This window comes from Botryllus schlosseri, chromosome 15 (genome assembly GCF_051294905.1).
Source record: "Botryllus schlosseri isolate E-star chromosome 15, Bs_hap1, whole genome shotgun sequence".
Classification (NCBI taxonomy): Eukaryota; Metazoa; Chordata; class Ascidiacea; order Stolidobranchia; family Styelidae; genus Botryllus; species Botryllus schlosseri.
In genome coordinates, this window is record NC_137250.1 from 18,847,003 (window position 1) to 18,865,470 (window position 18,468).

At 40.6% G+C, this 18,468-nt stretch overlaps 2 protein-coding genes across 2 annotated transcripts; both read right to left on the reverse strand.

Annotated features, from left to right (window-relative positions):
- Positions 1–560: 560 nt before the first annotated feature.
- On the reverse strand, positions 561–3,574 carry LOC145457111 (conserved oligomeric Golgi complex subunit 3-like). Its single transcript, XM_080335274.1, has one exon. It carries the CDS (start codon positions 3,378–3,380, stop codon positions 831–833), a length of 2,550 nt encoding a protein of 849 aa, XP_080191400.1. The 5' UTR covers positions 3,381–3,574; the 3' UTR covers positions 561–830.
- Positions 3,575–11,437: 7,863 nt separating this feature from the next.
- LOC145456755 (glutamyl-tRNA(Gln) amidotransferase subunit B, mitochondrial-like) lies at positions 11,438–17,925 on the reverse strand. The gene is made up of 11 exons (XM_080334874.1): positions 16,389–17,925; positions 16,172–16,285; positions 15,257–15,455; positions 14,321–14,443; positions 14,151–14,264; positions 14,010–14,094; positions 13,830–13,949; positions 13,650–13,770; positions 13,454–13,587; positions 12,347–12,467; positions 11,438–11,722 (listed from the first exon to the last, which is right to left on the reverse strand). The coding sequence occupies exons 1-11, from the start codon at positions 16,665–16,667 to the stop codon at positions 11,444–11,446; spliced, it is 1,689 nt and encodes a 562-aa protein (XP_080191000.1). The 5' UTR covers positions 16,668–17,925; the 3' UTR covers positions 11,438–11,443.
- Between the last annotated feature and the right edge of the window lie 543 nt (positions 17,926–18,468).

An 18,468-nucleotide genomic window follows, 5' to 3' on the forward strand; every position in this document is an offset into this window, starting at 1 on the left:
AGAGGGGTCGTGCAAGACTTGGAAAGCCTTACAAGGTTATTTCTGCACCTTCCATGTCCAGCGGTCACGATATGTATATGCACAGATCGTGTGTATGTACAAGTGTATGTGTGCGAGTCATGTATGTGTATAGGCTATGCCGCAAAAACATCAATGACAAAAATATACGTCATATTTTTGCCAGTAAATTCGCTTCCTTAATGGTCGATTCAGATTCGAATCATTGTGCGTTGTGCCCAACCCTAGTCATTTTGAGTTTGTCGTGAAAATGCCCCCGCAATTACAAAGTAGACACCTTTGATCGACTACTAAAAGTAGGCTCATCTTTTGAAACTACTTGATTAGCTTACATATCTTCATTTTCTACTTCTACTGGAAGAAATTTAACGGGTCTTGGAAATCGTTACCTTCACTTGTACTCGAGCAGAAATTTACAATGTTATTTCTACTTGACTGCCAACAGTGAGTATGAGTACTTTGACAATCTCTAGACATCCAGTAGCGGAAATCGGCACACCATACGCACCAAAGCCTTCTTAACACACACTAATCTAGTCGTGTCAACAAGGAAAACTTTTATTTGTTTGACCGAAATTGTATTGAAGAATTCTCTCCTGTATCCCTCGCCATATGGAGCAGCATGTTGATAGCAGCAAGCCAACAGATATTCGACATCCAGCTGACAAAAATATCAGTACTAGAATCTGATCTGACTCCACATTCAAGTACAATAGAGTATAATAGACGTCACTATGTTTGCATTTCCATCAACATATTTAAAGGCAGGCACGTAATTAAGAATAACATAAGTTCTGTATATAAAGCTCGATTCATTTCCGCACCGCAGTTAAAAGCGCGGATATCTGGTCAGGAGTGGGCGCAGCGATAATGTCCCTGTCTTCTTCCGTGTAATTTTCCAGTAAGATAATTTGCAGTTGCTGGTACGTCTGCTGTACGTTCAGCTTCACAGGTTTGAACAGAATATTCTCTGTGTCCCTGTTGGCCAGATACAACGACAGACTCGACTGTATCGCCTTCCCCGCTACTTTCAGCTCGCGGTAAGCACTCGTGACGATGTCCTTCAAGACTTCAGGAGTGGCAAACGCCTGCGTCCGCAAAACAGACTTGGTTCCGCCATCTTCTTTATTCAAGTTTAAAACCACTCTGGCCTTGGACAAGAATTCAGGAAGACCCCCGGAAAGCGCAGTAGATACATGATCGATAAAATCTTCGCACGCTATTTTCAGTTGCCGGTCTACATCTTTTTTGCTGTCGATGTAGAACTCTTTCACCTCGGGAGACCCTTCCACAAAAAATTGCAGCAGCGCGTTGTTGGAGTCGACTCGCAACAATTTCCGGAACGTTTGAAACTCGAACATGCTGTACGCGGCGTCTTTCGTTCTCGAAAAATCAAGCTGCGTTTCTCTTATAGCAAACTCTCCGTGGAACGGCGCTATCTGCTCGCGCAATATCAGCAAGTGCTTGATCAAAAACAGTTGGCTGTCGATAATTTTCGGTTTTGATCCTTTCCCTTTTGAATCCTTATATTGACGCGAGCGTATCGCGTTACTCGCATTGACCAGCGATTGAACGCAAGATTGCAATGCTTCCTGAGACAGACCTTGAAATATGGTCTTGTCAATACATCGATACAATTTGGAGAGACATACCAGAACGCGGCGTACTGTCGGGAACCACATGCCGTGCATGTCAGCAGGTGACGTGTTGAAGCTTTGATCTTGTGATTTCCCGTCAGTTTTATCAACACTGTCGTCTAGCTGAACTTCCGTAAAGGACCGTTGTGCCGCATTTTTTTCTGCCGTGTCTTTTAAACTTTTTGCTATCTCCTCCATCATCTCGAGTTTTTCAGGATACGCCAAATCACCAGGTGCGGGTTTGTAACCCAGTATATCGTCTTTAATGTGAATGTTAGCGCGAAACACTAACCTCTCCTGTACATCTTCCAGCATCTGTTTTGCAACGTCCTCAAAAGCTTTTAGCTGCTCGGGATAGTTCTGTACATGATCATCTAGCATTTCTGTTTTTAATATCGTGCACAATTCCGATAAAGTCTCCAAATGATAAACGTGTATGATCAAAGGTCGTAGCATGTCATATAAGCTCCCGCAGAGTCGTTGTAGCATCTCATCTAACTTTGGGGATATTTTTGTGAAAAAATGAGAGTGTAATTGATGTTCGTCTTCGCACACGTGGACCATGAATGAGCATCCGCTCCTGACTAAGGCGCATTGGTCTTGTTTGTTAGCGTTGAGTAGCTCAGCCATTGCGGCAGTTACCGACGGACCGATCAATTGCTCTCTTTTGGAGAAATAGCAGTTGTGTATTTCTGTCAGAAGGCGGACGTAGTCAGGATCGAGGTCTAACCTCTTTTCGATTTGCTCAACAAGTCCGATGATTCTTGGAGCGTTCGTCCTGAATTTACCGTAGTACAAAGTAAAAGCATCTTCTTGACCATTCGCAGAGACCGATTCGCTGCCTAAACTGAATCCAGCATCGGAATCCTGTAGTGACTCGGAAGATATTTGTCGATTTATGATAGTTGACGTTGTTTCGTTAAGCGATCGTACAATATAGTTTTTTATCATAAGCAGTGCGTTCGCACGGCATCCCTTAAATTTCGCTAAATAATCAGGACTATCTTTGTAAGAAGAGTGTTTGACCATGAAATCGATACATTCGTCAATACGCATTAGCAGAGACTGAAAAGATTCGCCAGTTACAGGCAAGTTGGGAGCGCCGAGCTTTGTAGTGATTTGATTGAGTTCATTAAAATGGATTAAATCACGTTGAATATTGTCTGCAGCGTTGATGAGCTTGGTTTGGTCCGCGAGTAATTGTTCACAAGCATCATGCAGAGCGTTAGTTTTTGTTGACACAAAAATATACTCTTTTTCAAGGCTATCAACAGATGCCAGAGCCTCATCAATAACTGATATGATATTCTGACAATATGTATGATACTCCTTCAGAGTTCGAACATATTCAGTATAACCATTGTCCTCCATCGCAAACATCTTGGCTTCGACTTTGTTGAACCACGAGTAGAATTCTTGCACATCGTGCACTTTTTGATTTGCCATCTCCATGTCTATAAATCCTTTGTGTAGTACATCCTCTAGTGATCCCACAGGATGAACTTGCGTTGATACAGAGCTGTTTTGAAGATTTACAGGATCGTCCAAAGGCAGGCCTTTTGGTAAAGGCAAATTGCTGGCGTTAGCCGCAATTTCGAGATATACATCCTTTTGTTCGGTACTAAGGGGTGCTAATGGTTTCGTTGCAGAGTCCCATTCGCTCAGTTTTTCAATAAATGAAGCAGTTTGGGAATAATGAGCCTGTGTTGGCTGTGTCGACGACATTCTCGACGTAATATCCTCAATTTGAATGGTAGTCACTTCTCACGAGTTCATTAGTAACTTGGAGATCGCAGACTCAATAGGAACTTATCGCTCTCTTGCACGAATTCGCTGCAAACTTCATTATACGATTATACCATATTGAACAACTTGTAAGCAACAACCAACCAACGAAACAAGTAATGGAGCAGTGATGCATAACATGCGAGAACAACTCATCAATCGCAATCATTGAGCACGCCACATGACGCATGAGAGGGTGAGCTGAGAGTGTTGTAAAGGCTACGATTGTGTACTGAAAAATCCCATCGCTCAGCGAGATTCCCTAAATGTTCACAAGGTCGACGAGAAGGGTTGGTGCTCGTACCTTGCAAATGACCAAGAAACCTTGCAAATGACCAAGAATTTACCTTGCAAATGACCAAGGAACCTTGCAAATGACCAAGGAATTACCTTGCAAATGACCAAGAATCTTGCAAATGGCCAAGGATTGATTTTACCTTGCAAATGACCAAGAAGGGTCAAAACTCACGGCAGGGTGGGACAAGACAAGATGGTTCCTCCCCCCACCTATTAGGCCAAATCCAAATCCAAATCCAAAAAAATCCAAGTTTTTATTTAAAGCTCACGTCAGTTAACTGGTTCAACCAGATGGGTCCCCCCCACCAATTCGGCAAAATCCAAATCCAAATCCAAAAATTCAAATTTTCATCTAAAACTGACATCGGTTAACTGGTTCATCCAGATTGGCCCTCCCATCACCAATTCGGCAAAATCCAAATCTGAAAAATCCAATTTTCATCCAAAACTGACGTTAATTAGTTCGTTCAGATGAGTTCACCCCCATCATCAGATGGTTCTCCCCCACCAAATCGGTTTAATTCTGATTTTAATTAAAAACTGACGCCAGTTAATTAGTTCGTTCAGATGAGTCCACCCCCATCGCCGGATGGTTCTCCCCCACCAAATCGGTCGAAAAATCTATATCTTATAGAACATATATACGCACTTCTTGCCTTCAAAATCCTGACCATTCGCTATTATTGTAACTGCATCTTCAGAGCAACGAAAGTGTCTATACTCGCTGTAACTTGGTACTGCATGCGGTGAATGTAGCTTAACGAACGCGACCCGTTTATCAACGTGCATTAGAATTGATTGAAAGAAAGTATGGAAATCTCAACACAAACAACACGAAAATTATAAGGAACGAACGTGGCAATGTTCGCAAAAAAAGAGATCCGGGTATCGTACAGATAGCCCGTGACAGCAATTAGTCGCGAATCCGAGAGTGGAATCTTACATTCGTGACATATGGATTCTGATGGATGCAGTGCACATAAATGGTTTTTATGACTACCTTTCAGGTGACAAATGTAACGGAATTCGCTTATGCTCCATCAAGTACTCACACATTTTTTTGATGACTTTAACGTCCTGCGGTGGATAAATATGTTCGCCCTTTTTATTAATATCGGGGCGCTGCTCGTATTGTTCGGTGTCTTCCCCTTCGCTATCCTCTATTGATCGAAATTTGTCGAGCATATCTTCTCCCTTCAAATACCACAAACAAACACATTTGTGAACGCACAGTACTTTTGCGTTGCAGCAAGTACATGACATGCGACCGAGCTCCATATCTGCAGATACCACTACTCTTCCGAAACGACAAAAATAGTGTGTTTCAGCAGAAAATACTGAAAACATTATAAGTCGGCCATGATGTATGGCGTGCAGAAGTTGGGCGGATTCATTTTCCGCTCTTTGAAGTAATTCCCGACAATTATCTATCTTTTTCTCCGTTAGTTCAAGCCGTGTCATTTGACGACATGTGAGCGACGAGCTGACTTGCTAAAATGCGCAGTTTGCACGATGATTCGTTTTCCATTCATTCATTTTGTGCAGTATAGTAACTATAGGAACTGCCACACTACAACCCCTAATTGATAGGGGCCGAGCTTGAAGGAGCCCAAAGTTATTTCGTGAATGAACATAAACTAAAGATTATTTTAGTTGAAACTTCATCCAACTTTTAAAAACAAAATTCCAGACTTTGTCCGATTTGGTGTCAATAAATAAATTGGATATTGAGTGACCAGGCGCAGGCATTTTCGGCGCCACGTCGCACCAATGCATGATGAAGTTTGGGCTAACACAAGACTGCGAGAAGTGTGCCAAAAATTTGTCTGCGACAAAACCTTGGCAGAAAATGATTGCCCTTTGTAGACCAAAAACCTCGATATAAATATGTCAAATTGTCCATAGGCACCTAAATGACTGGAGCCGAATTTCCCTGTACTGTACCCCACAGCAAAAACGCCATCCCACAGAGAAAAGTTATTTTCCAGTAAAGAAAGAGCAATTTGGAATCGTGTGCTTCTTTTAGCTTAGTACGCATGGGCGATTTCAATATCTATTCACTATATAACAGACAGTAAGTCATGAATTAATGACATGCAACAAAGTAATTATTGCAACAGTCCAGCCCGAATATCTTTAATTTGATTTGATGCCATAAATTTTCCAAGACGACAGCTCACTCAGCTCTACCGGAGAATCTGATTCTGATAGGATAAAATGTAGCAATGTGTACGCAATTACCAATATTATTGACGGATTCGGTCATGAATTATAGAAAATTTCCACGCTTCTAGCGATTAGGCTACGTGAACTCTCAGGCGGTACTTAGAAGAACGGATGTGCTCTCAAGCAGTGGTGAAAGCATCCATCTAGTTGTGGTGTCCAAGACTAACGTTTTTTGGGGGGGTTACCTGACGAAGTGCCTTTTCGGCACTGGTTTTGTGTATGGCCATTGGCCAGGTATAGCTGTAGCCAGGTGTTTTCGTGCGGCGCATTGTATCCGTAGTAGCCAGAGTAGCCTACGTCTGGTGGTAGTGAACAATCAGCATTCAGCAAGGTAGCACGATAAGGTGCTTGGTTCGACTCTCAAACACTTCTTCTCTCGATATTGTCGAAGAGAATAATATTATTCGACTTCACATGGTCGGTTAAATCCACGGCATAGGCTATGTGGCGAACGACTGTAAACGACTCTCTGCGGTAGCAAGTTTATCTGGACAAAGCAATTTTACCTCGACTCAGCGGACTCACTACCGAAAAATCTCATGGATATACCATCATGAACATAATTAATTACGATCAAAACCCTAAAATGTCACTCTCTAGCACCATATACTTGCAAAAACGGCTTCATACTCTACATTTTGGGTTGATTTCAATTTCTGGAAGTCCACTGGTCCGCCAAAAATGTTTTTGAAATTTTACCGGTCCGCGAGGTGAAAAAGGTTGAGAACCACTGTTCTAGAGGCAGGAAGGGTGATATTCAGACGAATTGGATCACCAGTCTTGCGTGTATAAGAACGCAAACCGGCCGCATAATTGGTGTAACTAATCAGTGATATGGATATTTGGGAACTGTACATACCCGCAGTGATAATCAACTATATTGTCTCACTCTAAAAACTCCCGATACCAGATTAAACCAATTTCAGCCGACTTCACTCAATTCGCAAACTTTGATTCCGCTCACTATTGACCAGAGAAACGGATCTGCTTTTCAATTTTATTTTTAAATTACATTGTTATTAATGCTGCTCAATGAATGTGTTGGTGTTACTGATGAGAAAGTGGAGGTTAATTAACAAAATTATCATTTGTCGTCATGATTCGTCCCTCATCTTCAGGTGCTTTCACGCCCCCAGTTCGAGAACCTCGGCCGTGAAACGTATATGGCATAGTACAAAGTTTATTGTCTCCGTCGCTGCCTTCCGAGCAGTGTGGATGTCCACTTGGTCGACAGCCAACCTCGGTGTTCGTGGACCAATTCACGGAGCCGCAAATAAAGTAGCCCATGTATCATTGTTTTTTATATTATTAGAATCAAGTTGAGCAAAACGTAAACTTGATAGCCCAGCACCCTCTGACCAGAAAACCGTCCTTGCTGCGGGTGTCATTGTCCCAGTCCTTAGCTGAGCTCCGAGCTTGAAGGCGTTCGACCAGGCGATGTAGCTCCTCCTGCTGCTTCACGATCAGAAACCCAAGTCCCCGAAGCTTCGTGACGGTGGTGCTCAGCTCTAGTGGCCATGCAGCACCGGGCAGGTACTGATCTATTCAGTAAGTGGAAGTCCTTCTAGCGCTTTCGAGACCCCCTCTCACTCACACATGCTGTTTCTGTTCCAGATCAGAAAATATTTACTCAAGGGTCCAAAAGTTCGTTTTATAAAAAATTATTCCGGGGTTTCGCGTCGTAGCTCAACGTAACTTCAAGTATATTAGAAGACATTAGATACCGCATGTGCACTCTAAAGGCAACTTGACTCGTGACTTGACTTGACTTGACTTGACTTGACTCGAGTCACTTTCAAAAATCGAGTGACTTGACTTGACTCGAGTCAAAATGTGCAGTGACTCGAAATGACTCGTGACTCGAAGGTATTGACTTTGATCCCAACACTGAATTGTGGCATGTTAAGGTGTCACAAGCTGAAGTGTCGTAATGCGCAATTGTCGCATGATTAAATGTAGCATGCGGAAGAGTCGCTGTATATATGCCGCAAAACATCAAGGACAAAAATAAACTACATCCTTTCCTTTCCATTGAAATTGAAGTCGAATATACTTTATATATTCCTCAACCATTGGCGCAGGCTCGAATGGTATCATATCTATTTTTAAATAGGTAAAATGAACTGCGCGCATCTTGACTCGAGTCACCATTAAAAATCGATTGACTTGACTTCACTCGAGTCTTCGACAAATATGACAATATCTCACGCCAAGTGGTCCGGTAGTGCCATACGTCGTATGCTCTCGAAGGTGTGCGCATAAACCCGAACTGCCGAGCTACTCCGTAGTATTCCCCTCACCAAAGTATTGTTTTGAAATTGGTAGGCCTAATATTATTCCCCATCATAGTGAAACTAAAACGACAACCAATCAATCAATCAATCAATCAATCAGGTTTATTAATATTTTCATCGTTTCAAAACATCACAAGACTGCGATACAATGAAAGATAGGAAGGTGTCGAAACAACTTGGAGTATAGCCATTAAGATCAGACACCCACCTTAGCCTAGGTGAAGTAGATATGAGGCATGCACACTGAATGAAAAGTAATGCAGAGAATATAAGACGCAAGCGACAAAATGAGGTGGCATGTGGTGGAGGGCGAGGTCGATGTTAGGTCGTGGTCCGGTAATCCAAGACTGGCTAGTATTGATTTAGAAGAAATTGCTTATATTTCGACTTGAATGCGGACATGCTCGACGACTGTCGGATAGCCGGCGAGATGCTGTTCCACAATTGGGGTCCGGTATACTTGATAGAGCAATTCGTTTTCTTGTATTCAGTCCTGATCATATGGTAGTTGTTCTTCGTTGACGCGCGTGTGCTTTACTTGTGCGCTTTTGTTTTCGAGGTGAAGTAGTCGTTGAAATCTGCAACAGCGGAAGTCCACAATAGTTGTACGATCTTCCAGGGCCATAACTGGGCATGGACAATTGGACATGCACCCTGAATGAAAAGTAGAAGAAGATAGTATAGATAGGGTTATTATACCTCCTCCTTTAGGAGGATTTGTCCTCCGAGGACAAGTTTTGGATGAAAATTTGAATTAAACCGATTTGGTGGGGGAGAACCATCTGATGATGGGGGTGAACTTATCTGAACGAACTAATTAACGTCCGTTTTGGATGAAAATTGGATTTTTCAGATTTGGATTTTGCCGAATTGGTGATGGGAGGGCCAATCTGGATGAACCAATTAACCGACGTCAGTTTTAGATGAAAATTTGAATTTTTGGATTTGGATTTGGATTTTGCCGAATTGGTGGGGATGGACCCATCTGGTTGAACCAGTTAACTAGCGTGAGCTTTAAATAAAAACTTGGATTTTTTTGGATTTGGATTTGGATTTGGCCTAATAGGTGGGGGGAGAACCCATCTTGTCTTGTCCCACCCTGCCGTGAGTTTTGACCCTTCTTGGTCATTTGCAAGGCAAAATCAATCCTTGGCCATTTGCAAGATTCTTGGTCATTTGCAAGGTAATTCCTTGGTCATTTGCAAGGTTCCTTGGTCATTTGCAAGGTAAATTCTTGGTCATTTGCAAGGTTTCTTGGTCATTTGCAAGGTACGAGCACCAACCCTATCGAGGTCGACCGTAACCATGATACTATCAAGTTTACAATGCAGGACCATATTATTGACGGTTTGTAATTGTGTGGATTTGTTTGCACAAGTACAACACACGCGCGTCCACGTCGTCCAAATATCATATGATCGACCGAAAAGATCATCGCTGTATCAAATATGCCGGACCTGATGTGTGGAACAGTATCCCGCCGGCCATCCGGCAGTCGACGAGCATGTCCAGTTGTCCACATTCAAGTCGAAATACAAGCAATTACTACTAAATAAATACAGTCCATCCTCAAGATTACCGGACCACGACTGACCTATCGATCTCGCTTCCCATGACATGCCGCCCTATTTCTTGTCGCTTCCTTTTTCTATACTACCTTCTTTCCTTTCATTCAGTGTGCAATGTGCATGCCTCTTCTTTACATCGCCTAGGCCAAGGTGGGTGTCCGATTGCATAGACAACTCCTAGTGACCTAGTCGCTTCGACATCTTCCTTTCTTTTCATTGTATCGCATTTTTTGTGGTGTATTGAACTGATAAAATTGCTAATAAACCAATGATGATGATGATTGTTCGTATCGCCGAACAATGTATTGTATTCTGATTATTCATGAGACCATAGTGTCCTATATGGTGTCGACACAAGCAAATCTCACGGCTCAGTGAAATTGTATCACGTCACAATTTCTATTTGGCTACAGGCAATTTGACGGTCATTTTTGACCGGCTTGCCGAGCATTAAATTTGGTAAAACGGGTATCATTCGAAAACTGACTCTGCACTGATTACGAAAATATAAATATTATTCCGCTTGCGGCCCTGGAACCCCCACAATCAGCCTCGAATTTTTCATTGTTATGGAGGTCCGCATTGGGACGCAACAATGCTTTTTGTACCTTTTTCTCTCGTTTCGCCAGACAGCATTGTTGCGTCATGAGCTATTCTCTCGTTTCGCCAGACAGCATTGTTGCGTCCCAATGCCAACCTCCATAACAATGAAAAATTCGAGGCTGATTGTTGGAGTTCCAGGGCCATGAGCGGAATAAAATTTATATTTTCGTAATCAGTGCAGAGTCAGCTTTCGATTGATACCCGTTTTACCAAATTTAATGCTCGGCAAGCCGGTCAAAAATGACCGTCAAATTGCCTATAGCCAAATGGATATTGTGACGTGATACAATTTCACTGAGCCGTGAGATTTGCTTGTGTCGACACCATATAGGACACTATGATGAAACTGTCTGCCTGCTATTCACCAGAGATGAGCGGATTTGAAATTTCTATGTCCTAATCTAATCCATAACTATTTCTTATTCAAGTCCATGTCCAATCCTAATCCGATTCCAACTAGAAATTCAGAAAAAATACTAATTTATGCAATGGAGGGATTCGAAAATTTTCTTTCACAACCAACGATTCACTTGATTCCAGATAACTTAGTAACCATAAGTACATTAATAACTGATCTGAATAAAGTTTGTCGCAATTCGCCACACGACATTTCAATCTCCCAGAAAATAGGTAAATCCAATCCAAATCCTATTCCGTTCTGAAAAAAATGTCTAATCCAAATCCAATCCAAATCCGACAAAATTTCACAAATCCTATTTTTTCAAAACCTAATCCTAATCCATGCTCATCTCTGCTATTCACGTCATTGCTTGGCTGGGATAGTGTAACCATAGACGTTCACAGAACTATGGTTGGACATGGACATCTACTGCAAGTGCAAAAGTGTTAGTTTCTCCTCCACCTAATCTCAACCAGGATACTAGACCACATTGTAGTCCCTGCCTTGTTTGATTTATAGATCACAGTTCTTTCCGTACATTTCCATCTCCTCATAGTCCACTGTATTTTGAAATTTAGGGATAAGGAATATAGATCACGCAAACCATAGTTTCCATTATTTCAGAAATTTATTTGTGCGATACTCAATGCAATACTGGTCCAACAAATCTTTGGCGACAGTTTGTGTGACTTTGGAGTGGGCTTTTCCTTCACTCATCTTTAGTACAAGACCAACAACAAGCTTGATCGCTTTTTTGTTTTTGGGCTTGTTGTGTTCGCCTCGGCGGTACTTATTGAAAAGCTTTTCTTGGTCTTGTAACTCAATCGCCTTGCAGCAAAATTCTTTGATTGCTTCTATGTCGCTAATCATTTTCCATCCATTCTCCTCCATTATCTGGAAACAGAAACAAATTGTGATGTAGTTAACAAAGAGAATGAAGGAGCGAGTGTAGGAAAGAAGACAGCAATCATAACACTATCAATGGCAGTTGGCACCATTATGTCGGATATTAATGTAGGGATACCATATTCAGAGATCCGAAATATATTAATACAGGAAATTTGGTCATTTTTAGGGACATTGCTGATGGGTCGACTAAAAAAATATATGTTGAAATCCAGTTTTCACGTCTATTATGACAATTTTTAGTTGTCTTTGTAGAGTTGTGTAGTTCTCAAAGCAATAGAAAGAGGACAAACTTAGAAAACAAGGACATATGGTGACCCTAAATGTATGAGTAAGCCAATGTATACGTCACACCGTACATTGGTCGTTTTGAGATCGTCCTATCTGCTGTTGTGTTGCACCGTGTCTTGCATTTTACAGTGTAGGTTTACTACATTGCTTGTGTCTCAATCAAATGAAAATATTAGCATCACTGGTTTATGGTTAGTAACTATACGGCCTTATGGCCTAAAACTGTAAAATGTTTGATAAAATATGAGACATAACCAGACACGGCCAGTAAGAAAGTGGGGATTGACTAACTACTTTGGCCACCTCTGAATACAACATTACCTCTTTGGGAGATCCTCCTTCAACTGACACAATACGCCAGATCTTCACAGCGTGATGATGATCCACATCGTTGTTGTGATGTAGAGATAGCAATTCCGCCGTTTGTCTGACATTAACAGGACTGAAATGGTTAACAAACGTCACTTTGTGGCAGTTGTCTCCAAATCTAAGAAGCATGTCGCGTCACGACTATGCAGACCACGATAATGACGCTACATTATCGGACTTTACTACTTATGGTCTCAAACTTGCGTGAAATATTATTTCGAGGTAGAAGTGTGCCGCTATTTTTGGAGTAATGTAGGAGGTATGTAATTAGACTACTTTCACTTGTTCTTGGACACTTTTCAGGCAAAACTACTCGCTTTTTACACTTTAGATTTTGAAAAGTAGAAAAGTAGTGGTTTGTGCACATCACTTTTAAGAGTGAAATTGTCATAAAAACTTCATTAAAAATAGCCCCTGTATCGTGGAAACTAAATATATATTTGAAGATTTCACTAATTAGTAGTGTCATTAGTAATTTGTATTAGTCGCAAAGATGCATCTCGCGATTTAAAAGTTGCCACCTCAGACTACCTGATCAATATACTTTTTCAAGTCTCTTACTCGAGTACCTTTGAGACCTTTCAGTTTGTACTTCCATTGAAGTAGTTGTTACATATCTTCAAAATAGCTACGTCAGCTTGTAATTGTGAAAAAATTCACGACATTAATTCTACTTAGACTTCTACTGGCTACTTTGACCTTCTTTCGTGTGGGTTTTGGGTGGCATTGCAATTTTTTCAGTGAGATTGCTACAGCTACCGGACTACAGCCATTCATGAAATCCATTCTTTTCCTTATCGAAGATGAATATCGCAATTGTGAAAGTGGCTGTTGGAAACCAAGGTCATACCTGACTATTTACTAAACCATGCCCTTTTGTTCTTCTACCTGCAGTAGTTTTTGCCAAGTCATCAAAACTCTTACTCATGCCTTAGTAATAGATACTCTTGGCGACAAGCATCACTACAAGTGCGGTTGATCTAATAGCAAACAGACAATTACACAATTTACATCCTAGGAAACAGATTGTGAGAGATCTACTTGACAATCTGTGCTTACCATTCTGTAGCAGAAACATTCAATTTGTAAACGAGTCCCAGCAATTCAATTTGCACCCAATCGTAAACCAAATCCACAGGTAGATATGACGCTTCCTCTAACACGCCAAGGAAAAACTGATCTAGACCATTTTCCTGCAGTGGAAACATAGAAAAATAACAACAACCACGTCATATTCTCATAAATTCATCCGTACCAATAAAAACGACGACTTTTCCAGATTCATGCCCTGAATGTCAAACAGTCTTTTCCTCGACTCTACAGGGTGCCGAATACCTTGTAAACGCGCCTTGATTTCGTCTACATTAATTTGCTTTCTAGAGCAGAGAATAAGCACATAATGTAAGTATATAAGAACAGGTTTAAACAGCCTTACTTGGGATCAAACGATTTCGGTAAGCAAGAGTTATCGTAAAAAACCAATGGTGGTAAATTTGGCTCGGGCATGAATCTATAGTCTTGAAATTCCTCTTTGTCCCGCATAGAGATTGTAATTCTATAAGATGATAAGGTAGGTGATATAGATCAATTTAGGTGCTTGAACAATTAGTAATACCCTTTTTCTGAGTTATATTCTCTAGTTTCATTCACAATCTCCCCTCCTTTGTCGAGGATGCGTTTGTGTCGACCTATTTCATAATCTGTGAAAAGCAGGTTGACTTATTGATTATCCATACAAAATGAACCAATATCCCACTTATTGCGTCGACCAACGATGTAATTCCGGCAATATTTTTCACTTCGGACCGAGTGCCCAACGCTTCTCCTCGCCTATGCAATGAAATATTTGCGTCGACTCTCATGTTACCCTCTGCAAAACGAAAATAAACAAAAACAGCATTCCACATTAAATCAAGTGTGAATTGCCTGCGATGTTTCCCTTGCAAGTGCCGAGTCTTTGCATAGTCAGTTGTAAATCTAAAACAAACGTGGCGGCTTCCTGCGCCGAACGAAAATCTGGAGCTGTGACGATCTCCATCAAGCCTACTCCTGTGAAAGGGTGAACGAGTATCATGTCACAGTTTGGAACCAAATATACTGCTGGTGGCGGCCAGATTAGGAATTTGGCAGGTGAAAGAGCAGGTTCTGAATTGGCATCACACAATGTTGACAGAAGCTTCAAAATTTCACTCCTTTCTGATTTAGCTTTGTAAAATATTAGATATTTATGATAACATATTGATAGAAGAAACTGTCACCAGTTAGTCCTAGTTGATCGAAAAAAATGCTGCCAATTTGGTTGTAATTCTACTTTTTCGGAGTTTTCAAGTAGGTTTTGTCTACTTGCACAAGTGGTTTTATGTTTAGACTACTTCCACAGATTTTACCAAAACTACTTACGTTTTTGGGATTGAAAAGTCGAAACGAGTTCTTTTAACAGCGTGGATGAACCCCTCTATTGTGGTGACCAAATATATTATCAAAGATTGTGCGGTACCTACTTGTAGTGTCATTAGGTATTTTTTGCTAGTCGCAAGGATACATCTTGTAATTTCAAAAGCAGCCACCTCCGATTAACAGCCAATCAATCGCTCTAATCTACTTCTTTAATATTACATACTTGAGTACATTTCAGACCTTTTTCTACTTCCAATCAACGTAGTTGTGACATGTCATGGAAATTACCACTTTCACTTGTAATTGAGTGAAAATTTATGGCGTTACTTCTACTTGAATAGCAACAGTGACTAATTTGATCAATGCCGTTCAATTCGAGAGAAGGCCTACTTTAACTAACTTATAAAACTTACATTGATTTTGCACAGTTCCAAACCGGCAACAGAACAACAAACATCATTTCACCTGCTCTATTCAAATCTATAAGGCTCATCTTTTCCTTATAGTCGTGCAAGCTTTTTCCGCTGTCCTGCTCGATTTGAACTCTCTCGATCCTAACCCTCTTCCACCGAATTCCGGAGCTTTCCGATTCGCAGGTCGCAGGTATTTCCAGACATCCGTCTTCAGCGACTGGCCTCCAGTACTGCGTTATCTGATAGCCTTGCTGCAAAAGGATAAAATGCTGGAAGTTCTTGAAAAAAGAGGTGGTTACAAGTAGAGTCCAACTGATAACCGTCTCTGTAGGAATATCGGTATCTGCAAAATCCAGTAAATATTTATAGGCCTGCACAATGATGTCATCACTACTTCAATTGTTTTAGGTGAGGTGGTCTTCAATACTGTTGGATTGATTTATGAGAACTCCAGGAGTTAACTTCTAGGTGAAAAATGTTGTCAAGTTGTGTCTTCTGAACTACAAAAACACCTGTTGGAATGTAAGCACTAGTTTCTTACTCAGCTGGAGTTTGATTGTAATTAAAGTTTAAATGGAATATATTTTTCAAATTATTGCCACTCATCCAAAGTTTTAGTTGAACATTAACTACTCTGATATAGGCAGAAAGGAAAAAATATGTTACAGCGGCAATATCAGTAAGGATTCCTGATATTGATTTGTTTTATACCGTAGCTTCAAAACTTTTTCAATGAAGAACACTCATTTTTACCATTTGAACATTGTCAAGCATAAGGTAATAGATGGCAGACATTCATTATATCATATATAGCAGTGGTTCTTAGCCACTGGCTCAATGGAGCATTTTGGCATGATCCCAGAGCCATTGCAACCTATATTATCACTGTGCTTCAATCACAACAGGTGGCCGTGGGCAATTTCAAGCTATGGATTAAGAAAATAGCCTATCAATAAATAATTCTTACAGGCAAATCCGCATAGAAATAATGCTTCCGGTCGAAATAAGATCTGTGGTTGATTCGACATCCTAGAGATAATGCTGTCAGGACTGCAGCTTCAACACAGCTCCTGTTTAAAACCTGCGTACAACATGAATAGTTGATGGCCGAGAGAATTTGCACCAAGTATGATAATTTGATAAAAAATGCAAAAATAATCTAGTATTCAGAAGTTTCATCTCACCGGTAACGTTCCTGGCAGGGCTGCATCGAAATCTGATACCAGCGAGTTTGGAGGAGCCATAAACTGATTGCGTGCGCGTGAAAACAATTTTGACTTCGTGTTCATCTGAGCGTGAATTTCCAATCCGATGACAGGCTCCCAGGAGTTGGTCGAAACATTCCGATTCAAACTCGAATATTGAAGAGCACAATTATAAAATCTTTGCCTCCACAACTGGCTCTTTATAAGTCGCAAACTACATTTAGGGCAAATCATTCTTTCTAAATTAACACGAAACATAGTTACAGTATTGCACTTGAATAGCTAACGTCAACAAATGAAATAACGGGAGTATTAGTATAATAGAAGGTGAGGATATAAGGCATTGGATGTTGCAGTCACTAACAATATATAATGAACCGTAAACCGTAATCATTATAGCCATCCCCCAATAGCAACCAAGTTTCACAACTAGACATGTGAACGATAGTGAGTAGCTTGTTCAGTTGCACAGAAAATGCCTCTAAATAAACATAGATTGCAAGTTTCTGGCATGATCAGATTTTTTATATATAGTTCTATATCCAAAATGGCTGTGCATTCTTGCACAAGAATTGAAATAGAAACCATCTCAAGCAATTCGTCATCATTGTACTGATATTATTTAAATTTATGCTACAACAAACGATATGACCTTCACCTTTGAAAAACACATTATACAAGCCATTGAACGAATTGTGACTTTCATAGAAAGCATGCAGTCATCTATATACGGAACAAATAAATATGATGAACCGAAAAAAATTATTACCATAGCATTATGTGTCTTTCTACAACACAATATGCATAAAAGCAAAGTTGATTAGTATCTTCATATTGAAATAATTCCGAATATTTTCGGCTGACACTCATCAGGGGTAATTGTCAGCAACTAGCAGAGAATTGGGAAGAACACTGGATACCAAAATACACCGGCCAAGGCTTTGTCAACAAAAGGAGTTCATGCACGATCTAAAATTAGTACATCTATTATTCGAAATTTCATGCTGGTGAAGTCATATTTTGTGATAGGATTGTTGATATACAATGTTCTTTCCAATTCTCGACCAGCTGCTGACGATTACCCCGATGAGTGCCAGCCGAAAATATTCGGGTTCATATCAATATGAATCAATCGTATATAGAAGTTCTGTATCTCAGAAAAGTTAGAACTTCAAAAGTAAAGTTGTACATATTGCAATGTAATCATGACTAAGGTACCAAAATACAGATCAAGTTACGGATGAATTGAAGTGTACGGTAACTGTTAGCCCAAACTTCTACTACCCCACGACTAGTTGAATTTAACATCAAATTATTAGTGCTACTTTTGTTTATCGTACATAAACATAAAACTATAAGAGAAATAACCGTGAGTGAAAATCAATCCATGATTATCTTTGATGTCTATTTGGGATATGGCATTATGGCATTGAAAAGAAGACAATATGAAATTCAGGGTAATAATATACTGCAGCAAAAATCCGATTACTGTTGCGTTGACTACACATGCGTGATCTATTTTTGATCAGAGTCACTACTAAAATGACTCTGCGTGGCGGAATCAAATAGCTCTTGCTGAACAGTCGAGTCTATTTCGTTTTCGTCAGTAGTACCAGCAGTTGTTTGCATAGCAACATTTTGGACTTCTTCTTCAATTGCCATCGAAAATTCGCCAGGGTACTGGGATTGTAACTTGCTTCTCAATGTCCTAATACGCGAGAAAATCGATTGCAAGTCTCTTCGCATTTCCAGTAACATATTGGTGTGTCGGGTGAAGTTTGTAGTCGCTAGTGAAAGTTGCTGAGCCGACAGATTATTGCAGCTTGTCAACATCGCGTTGGATTTCTCCAGTCGATTCAAAGTTTCTTGCTGAGCTTTAATAATAGCGTCTACGTCGCGCTGGTTTACCATGTTCTTCATCCTTCGTGATACCTCTAACGGATCTGGTGAAGCCATGGCACCAGTCCTTTTCTGACATCCAAAAGGTATATATCCTCCCCTCGTCTCGCTTGAAGCTATTGTTATCAGGCATATGTAGAAGGGGAAGCACCGCCAGATA

Excerpts from the sequence above, each read along its gene's own strand:
- LOC145457111 (XM_080335274.1), bottom strand. The coding sequence starts at position 3,380 with ATGTCGTCGACACAGCCAACACAGGCTCATTATTCCCAAACTGCTTCA.
- LOC145456755 (XM_080334874.1), bottom strand. The coding sequence starts at position 16,667 with ATGTTTCGTGTTAATTTAGAAAGAATGATTTGCCCTAAATGTAGTTTG. Across the intron at positions 15,456-16,171 it reads ATTTCTATGCGGATTTGCCT|CAAGGCTATCAGATAACGCA; the intron begins GTAAGAATTATT and ends ATCCTTTTGCAG. Across the intron at positions 14,265-14,320 it reads TTGCAAGGGAAACATCGCAG|AGGGTAACATGAGAGTCGAC; the intron begins GCAATTCACACT and ends TTCGTTTTGCAG.